Source organism: Pseudocercospora fijiensis, assembly GCF_000340215.1.
Source record: "Pseudocercospora fijiensis CIRAD86 unplaced genomic scaffold MYCFIscaffold_1, whole genome shotgun sequence".
Taxonomy (NCBI): domain Eukaryota; kingdom Fungi; phylum Ascomycota; class Dothideomycetes; order Mycosphaerellales; family Mycosphaerellaceae; genus Pseudocercospora; species Pseudocercospora fijiensis.
Window position 1 is genome coordinate 8305546 of NW_006921532.1, and position 12285 is coordinate 8317830.

General features: G+C 48.4%; 4 protein-coding genes across 4 annotated transcripts; 1 reads left to right on the plus strand and 3 right to left on the minus strand.

Annotated features, from left to right (window-relative positions):
- Positions 1-260: 260 nt before the first annotated feature.
- On the minus strand, positions 261-3663 carry MYCFIDRAFT_149581 (uncharacterized protein; the record flags this gene model as incomplete). Its single annotated transcript, XM_007923611.1, has 1 exon — positions 261-3663. The coding sequence occupies one exon, from the start codon at positions 3661-3663 to the stop codon at positions 481-483; it is 3183 nt and encodes a 1060-aa protein (XP_007921802.1). The 3' UTR covers positions 261-480.
- A 1044-nt stretch (positions 3664-4707) lies between these two features.
- On the plus strand, positions 4708-5461 carry MYCFIDRAFT_55506 (uncharacterized protein; the record flags this gene model as incomplete). Its single annotated transcript, XM_007921967.1, has 3 exons — positions 4708-4756; positions 4812-4910; positions 4968-5461. The coding sequence occupies 3 exons, from the start codon at positions 4708-4710 to the stop codon at positions 5123-5125; spliced, it is 306 nt and encodes a 101-aa protein (XP_007920158.1). The 3' UTR covers positions 5126-5461.
- MYCFIDRAFT_160172 (uncharacterized protein) lies at positions 5163-5863 on the minus strand (the record flags this gene model as incomplete). Its single annotated transcript, XM_007923612.1, has 2 exons — positions 5163-5519; positions 5609-5863. 2 exons carry the CDS (start codon positions 5861-5863, stop codon positions 5283-5285), a joined length of 492 nt encoding a protein of 163 aa, XP_007921803.1. The 3' UTR covers positions 5163-5282.
- A 318-nt stretch (positions 5864-6181) lies between these two features.
- On the minus strand, positions 6182-8331 carry MYCFIDRAFT_107857 (uncharacterized protein; the record flags this gene model as incomplete). Its single annotated transcript, XM_007923613.1, has 5 exons — positions 6182-6537; positions 6599-7342; positions 7445-7711; positions 7924-8048; positions 8111-8331. Coding segments are annotated over 5 exons (1713 nt in total), but the record flags the coding sequence as incomplete, so codon positions are not given.
- Positions 8332-12285: the final 3954 nt, after the last annotated feature.

Sequence of the window (12285 nt, forward strand, 5' to 3'; positions counted from 1 at the left end):
CAATATACTGCTGGTACACACGCGACTCATCGATGCTCCGGACGTCGCCCGGGCGGAAAGAGCAGCCCTGCGAACCAATGAACGGCAAAGGCTGATTCGTGGCTCGTCGAACGCTTCTATCAATGAACGTGATCATGCACCACTGGAAAAGACATGAGATCTAAAGCCTGGTTAAATTGGGAAGCATACCTTCAGAAGATCACAGCCTAATTATTACTGGTGTATTCTGTAAGTACACGCAGGAAAGCACAGAAGATGTTGAAATTACCCTTGGACGGGACAATCAATTTGAAGCTCTTCTACTACATTTTGCCAAAATCTCTATTTTCGCAGGCCTTGACGCCTGAAACTAGCATGCCATCATGATGACTCTGAACGCCGTTACCCTGGTATATAACAGCCGTTGCAAGCAGCAGCGCTACCTCCCAATGAATCATTCCAAATCGCCATTGCTAACGTATAAAGCCATCCAGCCATCTTCTATACTTTCTTCTCATTAACGTCCATGCTCGACTGCGTCAGGTATCTCTCAAATACCCTAGTCTCCAAATCCTCGACCGCAGCACTATCCTTCTTCGCGCGCCGTCGGAAGTAGATTCTCTTGGCCCACTTCCAACCCTCGACACCAGCAAAGAACAGCGCAGCAGCCACAAACACAATGCCCCACTCCCACGAAATGTTGGTGTGTCTGAAGACATTCCTGTTGATGACTGGGATATATATGATGGGGAAGATGAGCACGAAGCCTGCGATGACGGCCCAGAAAAGGAACTGATTCCTCCAGACATCGTACATCCATTGCGTGAAGTATCGGTCGGAGTTGGGTTGCATGCGGAAGAACGAGCGTCGCATATCGATCACTTCCCATGCCAAGAATAAGGAAAACCAGGTCAAGCAAGCGAAGCATGTGGCTCGAGCTCGGAAAATGGTGTCGCATCCGTCACCGATCGAGTCGTTGCAGCGGTATCCGATGTCTCCTCCACCCCACGGATATAGCACGAGGACGAAAGCTGTCAGACAGAGCGCTGCGATCCAGATCCCTAGCACGATCATATCGATCATGAGCTCCAAGCTGAAAATTCCGCGTTTCAGGCTGACTGGTGGACGGGAGAGGACGTCTGGAGCTTTTTCTTGGAACCCTAGACCCATGTCGGGGATACCGGAGGTGATCATGATGATCCACAGAATTTCGATGGGCGAGATGGGGAAGACGGAGTAATTTTCGCCGTCTTTGAAGACGAGACCGATGAGGAGGACGAGGGCTTGCGAGACGTTTTGGGCGAGCAGGTGGAGCACGAATTTCTGGATGTTGTCGAAAGTTCGCCGGCCTTCTTCGATGGCTGCCAGGATCGAGGCGAAATTGTCGTCCGTCAAGATGATGTCCGATGCGTCTTTTGCTACGTCTGAGCCCGCTTGACCCATAGCGATACCGACGTCAGCGCGCTTGAGAGATGGCGAATCATTGACTCCATCACCGGTCATGGCGCAGAACTTCTTGCGTCGGTGGAGAGCTTCGATCATGCGGACTTTGGTTTGTGGGGCACAGCGAGCGATGACCAGAGGGAGGACGGGAAGTTCGTCGATTTCGTCGTCGCTGAGAGCATCGAATTGGGCAGCGGTCATGACCATTGCGTCGGTGACGTCCTTGCTGAGCTCGTACATCTTGGACGGCAGAATACCAACTTGGCCTGCAATGGCTCTGGCAGTGCCAGGATGATCACCCGTAAGCATGTGAACCTCGATACCAGCTTCGTGGCAGCGGCGGACGGAAGGCGCAGATTCGGGACGTGGCGGGTCGTACAGGCCGATGAGTCCGCGGAAGATGAGGTCCTTCTCAACACTCGCACGATCAATTTCCTTGCCATCATGATACTCTTCGTCATAATCTCTGCTGGCGAGCGCGAGCACACGAAGTCCATGCTTGGCCAAGGCTTCCATGTTCTCGAGAATCTGCTCACGGTATTCCTCCGTCATTTCGACAGCGTCTTTGTCGTTCTCGGCGAAATACGATGTGCACGAGGCAATGACACGCTCGACAGCTCCCTTGGTGTATGCAATCATCTTCTTGCTCTGGAGATCCTGGTAAATAACACTCATCTTTTTGATGTCAGAGTCGAATGGGAACTCGACGAGAAGCTTCATGGCTGGGTTGTCACCGGAAACAGAAGCACGTCGGTTCCATTGGAAGCGGGAAGCGAACACCTGAATAGCGATCTCGGTGGGGTCTCCTCGAGCATTCCAGTGACCAGCATCGGTCTGGTGGACAGTGGCCAGGTTTGCAAGAGATGCGGCACGAAGGTAATCCTTCAGGGCGTCGTTGTTGTTCACAAGCTCGGCGTAGCTGCATTGCTTGTCCTTGTCTTTGAGCTCGACCTTTGATGGCTCCTTTTCGATGAATGAAATGGCGCCTTTCGTTGGGTTGAATGGTTCGTCGGTCTCTTCGATCGTGTATGTACCTTTAGCTGGAATCCATGCCTTCTTGGCAACCATCTTGCCTTGGGTCAGAGTTCCGGTCTTGTCGGAGCAGATGTCAGTGACAGCTCCAAGTGCTTCGAGCGATCTCAGGTTGCGAACAATGACATTACGTTCGACCATGCGGTTGGTACCGGCGGCCATGGTGATAGTCAAGACCACGACTAAGGAGGCCGGAATCATAGATAGACCAGTTGCAACTGCGTAGATGATGATCTCTCTCTGGTTGCTGAAGTCGTTGGCTCCAAGAACGACGATTGCACAGATAACAGCAATGAAGAAAAGCAGCACTGCTAATCGCGAAAGTTTCTTCTGCAGAGGAGTTCCAACACTGACACCAAGGAAGTGACCAATGGCATCAGTGCAGGTGAGGATCGCAGCCTGAAGGTATCGGTGTGGCTTAGCCTTGCCTTGTTCGTTGCGCTTGACAGGCCTGATTTTGCTGTTCTTCTTCCTGAGAGCAGCGGCGATGGATCCGATTTCAGTATACATGCCAGTGGCGAACACGATACCGGTCGCGCGGCCTTTCGTGACAGTAGAGGAGCTGTAGGCGACATTCAAGCGGTCACCAGGTCCCGTGGCATCGTCGAAAACATCGTTGGCCGCCTTACGCACTGGCAGTGACTCTCCAGTCAACAGCGCCTCGTCGGTTTCGAAGTTGACGGCATCGATAAGTCGAACGTCAGCAGGAATGGTGTCGCCAGTCTTGAGCTCGACCAAGTCTCCTGGAACTATGTGAGCAGTGGCAAGAGATTTTGACTCGCCGTCCCGTACTGCCTGCGCAGTGGGCGAGCTGAGCGATCGTAGAGAGTCCATAGTCTTTTCCGCTTGAAATTCCTGGTAGAAGCCAACTGCAATATTGATGAAGATGACACCTGAAATGACACCTCCCTCAATGTAAGACTGAATTGCAAAAGACACGACCATGGCCAGAACAAGCACTAGGGTCATAGCATTTGCTATTTGCCGCACTAGAATCTTGCCTGGGTTGACCTTTTGGCCATCTCCAAGCTCGTTGTTGCCATATTCTTCTAATCTCGTCTTGGCTTCACTTTCGGTCAAGCCGTCGTCGATATCGGCGTTTAATTGCTCGGCCACATCCTTCCACTTGAGAGCATGGGCAGGAGCGGTCAATGGCTTGTTGGCCTGTCCGGATACGTGCCCGTCCAGGGTGTTCTGACTCTTTCCCATTGTTGATTTTGCTCATGCGGAGGTTGAGAAGGGATAGGTGGCCGGCTTGTGTGAGGAATGTGGAGGCAGGTTGTTTGTTTGGGAAGCGAAGGAGAAAAGCGAATGCTGTATGTACAACGATCGCAACATTCAAGCACCGTGGAGGATGACACAATATGAGCTGTACCAAGACCGCGGAGCATTGGACTTACTTAAGTAACGGGGCAACCTCACACGTACCCGCAGACACGCGGTGGACAAGAAAGGATGTTCTTGGGTTCCAAGACATGGCGAGGTGGAAGCCTTGGCATAACATCAGTAGGACCGCTAGCCAACCATTGACATGGATGTGACGCAGATGTGTCACGAGCATGGCATTGTCCATAAAGCCTGGACAGCTTCATATCCCGTAACTGTGGAGAGCCCCGTTGGCCATCTCTTTGTTCGACCGAATGTTCCTGGTCGAGGCCGTCGTTGTTCCCAGAGCGGGCGGTGACGGCAGGGTAGGAGACGGGGTGGCATCATCACCACCGCCAGAGGGTGGAATGGCGTGTGTCGTGCCAAGGCGAGCGGAGCCTGCAGGCGCACAGTGCGACCTACACCACACGTGGCCAAGACGATTGTTATCGCCACCGGTCAGAGGTGATTGGAGAGGTCGAGTGCGCCAAGACGACGAGACGCACACGAAAGCTTGGGAGGCCTGCGAGCTGACGTGACGCGCAGAGCACAAATCGCGGCTGGCGAGCGGAACGAGACATGTGCCCAGACGCTAGAAGGAGAAGGAGACGGCGAAGGCGTTGCCGCAGCGCGATGCGAAGAATGTGGTTGGCCAAGTGGACGGCCTGAAATCCCAGGCCACAATGATGTCAGCCTGAGGTTTGCCGAAAGGCAGCCCGAGGAGTCGTCGTTGAGGACGGCGAGGATGACAAATGCACAACACGCCTCATCGGCATTGCGTGTTGGACACTCCCATCGCACACGGCTGCCGCTTGTGACAGAATACTCTTCATGAATTTCTTCCGTCAAATCTTCGCCTCAGCACGACCCAGTTCACCAAACACAATCATGGCTGCCAAGACCAAGGCCCAGGAAATCATTGACAACAACGCAGTTGGTGAGCAGCGCGACGTGATGACATGGCTTGCTCGCTTGCTGATGCTTTCTCCAAGCCGTCTTCTCCAAGTCCTACTGTCCATACTGCAAGGCGACCAAGTCGCTCCTCAGCGAGATGGGCGTGAAGCCATTCATCATCGAACTCGATCAAGTCGGTAGGTTCCAGTCGTGCCGATCCACAGTAGAACGCGCGAAGCTGACACTTCGAACAGATGATGGCGCTGCGATCCAAGACGCCCTAGAGGAGATCACCTCCCAGCGATCCGTCCCGAACATCTTTATCGACCACAAGCACATCGGCGGAAACTCTGACTTGCAGGGAAAGAAGAGCCAGCTGCCAGAACTGCTCAAGCAGGCAGGTGCTATATGATGGAACTGAATACTTGAGGCTTGTAAGAGCACGGTAGCGGATATGAAGCAGTCACTATACACTGTCTGACGAAGTCATGCAATTCGAATACCCTGTCGATTTCCACGTGTCCCCAACCCTCATCTCTCATGATCTATCTTGCGGCTTCCTCTTTACTTCAGTCGAGCTCTCCAGCAGCAGCCATCCTGCGTAGCGCCTCAATGCTCGAATGTACTGCCATCTTCGCGCCTTCACGATGCATCTTCACCAGCTTCTTGTGCTCCTCGGAACCTTCAACAACATCTGCATGCCTCCACTCAAACGTGTAGGTCATGTGCAAATCACTCTCCGTCAGGGAGGCACCATCCGACACCGTATTCGTGATCAGAGCACCAGAAGGCTGCCAGAAATCTACCTGCTGACTGTGAGCAACCGATGATGACCCGCACGTTGGCGTTCAAGGTGATAGCTGGGCAAGCCTTGGGCTTCGGATCGGTATCGCACCTTTGTCGGGTAATAGCTCTTGCAGACTTCCTTCACCGTGCCTGCGGGAATGCCATCTCGCTCCTTGAAATGTGCCCCTCGCACCACCTCATTATCCTTCTCTTCCAGCACATCAGTGTCCACGATGATGGGTACGAAGTCTTGTGCCTTTCGGATCTTCCGTTGAAGACCCTTCCAGATTTGATCGCGAGTCAAGACCGGGGTCGCACCCGCAGGATTAATCGGCTCGGTATAGGCACAGTGGATGCTTGTCATGACGATGAATTTAAAGTGACTGTGATTATTGAGCGAGATGTTGTGGTGCGAGCAACGTTGAAACACTCCGCCTTCAGCTCCATTGGCCAAGAACTTGGAGCTTGACCATGCTGTCATGGCTTGGCCTTTCAACGTTTACAGAAGCACTCTCGCTTGTATATAGCATGAGAGCTGAAAACTCGAATGCATAGCCAATATCGCCATTACGGAAAGGTAGAGTGAGAATTGACATGGTTATTATCAAGCTTAAGCTAGCTGAGGTGGCCCGTGAGGAACAAAATAATCGTCCGGAGGTCCAGCTCCTTTCTCAATACCATTCGCTCCACATAGCCTCGACACTTTCCACCAAGACTCAAACTGCTTCAACTCTTCGGTGTTCGTCAGAAGCTGCATCACCAAGCCTGCCTCAGCATGCCAGGAGACATGACAGTGAAGCGCCCACACACCAGGGTTATCTGCTTGCACGCGGATCAAGATCCAGCCGTAGCCTTCTACACTAGCAGTATCTCGGCGTAGTGGGTTGCGAAGCTCGAGCTGATCGTACAAAGGCTGGACATTTTCACGAGTGATTCCTGACAGCTCGTCCTTTCTTGGCGGATAACCGTGGCCTTGAGCCAGTATCCAAAATTTGTAGCCATGGAGATGTAGAGGATGTGTGCCATCGTCGAAATTGCCTGTTTGCGATAGTCAGCGAGTGCCAGCTGAAGACAGTGCTAGTTTGAGATCCTGACTTACTTATGAGAATGTCTATTGTTGCAGAGTCCCTAGTCTGTACGACTAGCTCGCGGGAGGCATTAAATGCTTCATCGTTGATGAAACCTGAATGGAGTTCCTGATCAGGTCGGATCCACGAGTCGTTGTCTGACCTCAAACCAGCCCAAGCTCGATCGAGCGTGGGAGAAGTGAAGTCTGGCCGGAACGACGACTCATTGAACATGGCTCTTGCTAGCTGCCAGTCGCCTATCTTGATGCTGGAGCGAACATAGAAGAAAGAATCTTCATGCTTCGGCGGGGAATCGATAACGACCGGCAAGAGATTAGTAGTGTTCATGTCTCTGCAATCATGTGGCAGTGGCAAATCCCAGTCCCCTGAGTTGATATCCTTGGCCAAGTCCGAGTATGTTTGCCACTTGTTCTTCGCATCGCTTCTTTCAACGGCCGATTGATAGCGGACTACAGCAAGTGCATCGGCCTGAACACCTTTCGAGTTGACAAAGCATTGAGTGTCCATTCGAGCTCGGAGCCAGAACAGTTTCGACCTTGTGGAATTTGCGTTCACGATGACACTGTATCGCTGCGCTGGGTTGATAGATACTCTCTGGGTAGTGTACGGCTGCACATCTGTGCCATCTACTTCAGTAATAGCCAAGTCGTGCTCATCGATTTGAAAGTGGAAGTCCGCAAACGCTCCCACGTTGATCAAACGAAGTCTGTGAGACTTCTCCGGCTCCAAGTCGATGCCTGGATAGTCCGGCATAACTGCCAGCTCGTACGCATACTGAGGATGAAACTTAGCGAGTCCGAGTGCAAGAGCATTCGAAGCCTTGTAGATTCCTTGGGCCGGGGTCCAGCATTTCCGACCGGGGTATCGTTTACGGATCTCTTCACAGTCTCTGTATTTCGAACGACCATTGATCAATGCCCCAACAGGTATAGGCTCGTCGTTCTCTTTGCCAGGTGATAGATAGTCCCAAAGGAGTTCCGAGGAACTGTTCCAATAGTGATCCGAAAGCAAAAGGACGCGGTCGGTGTGGTACTTGATCTGCTGCAAGCTTTTGTCGCGGGAATGTATGATCAAGGGACCATGGACTCCGTCTGAGGACTGAACACCTTGATGCGCATGCCACCCTGAAAAATATAGGGAGTCAGCGTCGATTTCTTCTCTAGTCAAAGGAAGGTCATGTCATCCATTGGCGAGAATCTCTAGACATACGTTCTCAGGACTCGGACATCTTCGCAGGAGACTACTGTAGTACCCCGTCTACTGCATCCGAGACACTGGAGCTTATGTTGAGGGACAATCTCGCCAACATCTTCATACATTCCATAGATTCACTTACAATATGAGCCACTTTGTCCAGTCACATTGAATCTGTACGTCAGAGAGAAGTTCGGAGCGATCGGGCATTGGGTGATTCCAACTGTGCCGTCCATGAACGGACTGCCTCTTTGGTAGATGCCATGCCTAAAAGGAATAACTCGAAGGTCAGCAAATGTCTTAGACATCACGGTGCTTTCCATTCTCACCAATGTATCGAGGTCGCGTTCGCGGCGTGGTTGTCGACTTTGACCTCGATGATGTCGCCTTCGTTGGCCTCTATAAGCGGCCCAGGGAATTGCTGGTTAACCAAAAGCATCGGCCTGTATATGCCATCGGGGTGGTATATGGTGTCTCTAATCTCGAAATGATATGATCGTACTCGAGGAGCCTCATGTATATCCCACGCGGGATCTAGTATGTACTCATTACGGGTTACTGCTCGATGTTAACGCAGTGCCCTCCTTTTCGTAAAGCCTGCTGACCTTACTGTATTCGATACCCCAATCTTTTATGATTCTCTTGACCATCAGAATATACCCAACAAAAGCTAGAATCGTAAAAGCTGTAACTGCAAGCATAATGCCTTTGGCGATCCGCGTCTGGTGCCATCTTCGGCTGTTGTGAATCCGCAGACCACTCTCTGACTTGTCCCCGATGTAGCTTCCATCCCAATCAGCTAAAAGATGTTCCTGCTCGTGCTCCTGCTCTTGCTCCTTCTCATCCGCTTTACTTGGTCTTGCCCCATCGGCCATGGTCTTGTTTAGTGGCGTATCTTGAGCTTACACCATCTGTGCATCGCCGGTACGCTGGTACGAAGGGTCTCTCGTCTCTCGAAAGCGTCAAGGGAGAATCTGCATATCTGTCTCTTCTCCAGGGCTGTCCTTAAAATGAGGCAGAACCCAAGCCACACCGGGTGGGGATAGGATTGCTAAGGTGCATAGCCACCCACCAATTTCTATACCTAATTAGATGCAGTTAGCCATTGTTGTCCCGCTAGTAGGTGTTATAGATTCCTTCTCTTATAGACCTCGCCGTCGCCGTCGCCGTCGCCGTCGCCGCTGCCCTCTCGCTCGTCCGCTCGTCCGCTCGGCCGATTTAGTCGTCGCAATATCCCTCGAAACCTACTAAATTCGTGCTCTTTCTCGACCTTTATATCGCGATAATAGACGCCGCCGAGGGCCTCCTTACCGCCGCCTAAATAGCCGCTCTATAGGCGGAGATTGCTAGTAATATACTACCTATACTAGTCGATAAGACGTCGATTAATACTTAGTTGCTAGATAATAAATATAACTAGCAATTTAATAACGATTAGTTGCTAGATAATGCTAGATTTAATAGATTTAATAGATTAGAAGGGAATAAGGATACGCTTAGCGAGCCGGAAGTAGTAGAAGAAGAGGTAGAAGTTAAAGTTAATAAGGATAGCGAGAGCGCTAGCGCTAGCGATAGTAACGATAAGCCGTCTCGTAGTAATAATAGCTTTAATAAATTTGTATATAAATAGTCTAGCAACTACTTTAGTAGCGAGTATATAGTATTAAAGTTACTAGCGGACCTAAAGCAATAGCGCGAGAGGCTATTCTATTTAGAAGATTAGTTTATAATAACTCTAGACGAGAAAGCAATATACTAGCTATTTGTTAATAACGTATAGGTTGCTAACGGCTACTAGCCGTATACGCCGAAGAAGATAAGGCGCGAGTTTAGGTTTATCTATCGTTATAGAAGGCGGAAGAATCTTATAATAAATAAGACGAGTAATAACCCTAAGAAGAGGCAGAAGCGCAATATTACTACTACGCTAAAGTGTCTAGCGGTGCTAAATATCTAGGCTTAGTATAAGGCGGTTAAAGAAGGCGCGCCTAGCGCTTAAATAGTAAAGGACTATAAGCGTAGGCTATACTAGGTACGGCCTCTTTAATATAAGGTACTTCGAGACAAGACTAATCTACTGCCTTATAACTATAAGCTTAGTAATATAGATCTAAGGAAGATACCTATATTCCTTCTAAAATTAGTAGACGTAGAGGTATAGCGAGGGTACGTAACGGTAGCAGTTCGACAACTTATCGCTAGAGACAGTATCGACGGCGGTAATAAGCGCCTTCTAGCTACTAGCGGTGCTAAATTCAATATCTAGACCGTATATAACGTAGCGCGTAGTTAGTTAAAAGCGTATCTAAATCTACGATATCGTAGCAACGATTTAAGTAGGAGTTTATAGGTAGAAGAAGCGAGAGACTAGTTAGAAAGAAGTAAGTCGAATTTCTTAAAGTTCCGCGCGCCTACCTCTAATACCTTACTTAGTAAACTTAATTAATAGTATAGCCCTATAACTTGCCTAATCCGGTAGGTAGCGTTACTAATTATACGTTATCTTTACAAGCTTAGCAGGCACTAAGCTAAATTAGCAAGTACCGGAAAGCCCGGCGTACCTCCGATCTCCGCGATTTACGGCTTCTAATTAGGCTTTAGTAATTCTTAGCGCGATACCTTATTTTTAAATTTACTAATTTCTATATTTATAGACTATTATTATTACTAATATATCGATATTAAGAAAGCTGCTAACGGCAATCCTTCTCGCGCCCTCGTATTTGCTAAAGAATCTAGTTTAGACCTACTATACTAGTTTAGGTAGGTTTTAATCGTCGATTCTACGTATAAGACGAATTCCCTCGAGTAGAAGCTCTTCTCGATTATAGTCCGAGATTCTTCGAATATATACCGAGTTTACGCCTATTTTTATTCGCTAAGAGAAGATAGAATAATAATAGCGGAGGCCTTTAAGTTAATTAAAGAATAGTATCGAAATTAGCGAAAACCGTAGGTTGTTAGGTACTTTGTAACTAACGATAGCGGTGCGGAACAACTAGTAGTAAAACTAGCTTTCCGAGGGTTAGAGGCCGGCGAGTAAGAGGTTAACTATTTCCTTTACTAATTCTACTACGAGAAGTTACTAAATAAGTACTAGAAGGGCCGGAAATTTACGAGAGTACTTAACAACCTACTTAAAGCACTTAAATATCGACATACTAAGGGTAGTTATATCGATAGTCTTAAGCGTACTATAGACCTTCTCGTAGCTATAGACTTGCCGAAGAAGGAGATAGATAAACGGCTTAAATATATTAAAGTTACGATATATAACGATAGGCGATTATAGGCCTATTATCCTTATAGTTACTCGCCCGTTCTTCTTTAAATTAGAACGATAAGCAACCTCGAGAACTTCTACTATCTGTTTAAGCGTAGCGCCGGCGTTAAATAGTAGATAAATTACTATTCTTTAAAGGGCAGTATTATACACTTATACTTAGTTGTTAACGCCCTCGATAGGCGCGCCGCCGTTATAGCGACTAAATACAAGAACTCGCTTTATCTGTACGCGACGGCTTATCTATAGATAGCTTTACTTCCGTACGCTACTTGCGACCTAATCGTACCTAAGATTAACGCTAGCGTAAACGACGCGTTTAATAGTAACCTTCGGCAACGTAGTAAGAACGCTAAAGCGATCGCGGATAACGAGTGCGACTACTAATTCTACTAGAAATAGTATATGCTCTATCGATACCTATAGGCGCGCTATCTACTTCTCGAAGACCTTACTAACAACGATTTTAACGCCTAGATATTACTTTAGCGCAAGAACGGCTTTAAGCTGTATTATAGTATAGAAAAGGTCCTTATTACTAATAAGTCTTCTACCGCGGAAGAGCAAGAGCTAGTTAGTATATATAAGCGTACCGCGACAATAAAAGAGCGTATATTTAACCTACGAGAGCGGTACTATAGCCTCGAAGATAATAAGGATTTAAACGAGGAAGAGCTATAGGTTAAGGATACTATTATAAACCTATAGTTTAAGCGTATCGCGAAGGCCTTAAATCCTTACCTAAATTACGCTATTTCTTAGCTAATCGAGGATGTAAAAGAACGCGGTCGTAATATTACCCTCCCTTAGCAAATACGACTCGGATAAGGCCCTTTATCGGAAGGCTACGTTGCTAGTAGTTATTATACTAAACAGGGTATTAAACTACCGCAATTAGTAGCTCTAATATAGGTAGGAGCACTAAAGGCGATATAGGTAGGAGGTAGACTATTACGAGAAGAATTCGAGGTTATACGAGACGCTTAGTAAGATACTATCTTCCGTATACCTTAGTTACCTTCTAGCGGACTAAATAAGCGGGTAAGATACTAATAATTATCGGTATAGCGATAGTAGCGGTATAGCGGTAGGAGAGGCAAATTGCGCCCGGCGGATAAAGGTAAATTGCGCCTAGTAGACATGCGCGACAACTAATAATACCTTAAATTTAATAGTATAGCACTTCTATACGTTAACTTTAGCTTTATTTAGCTTTAGAAT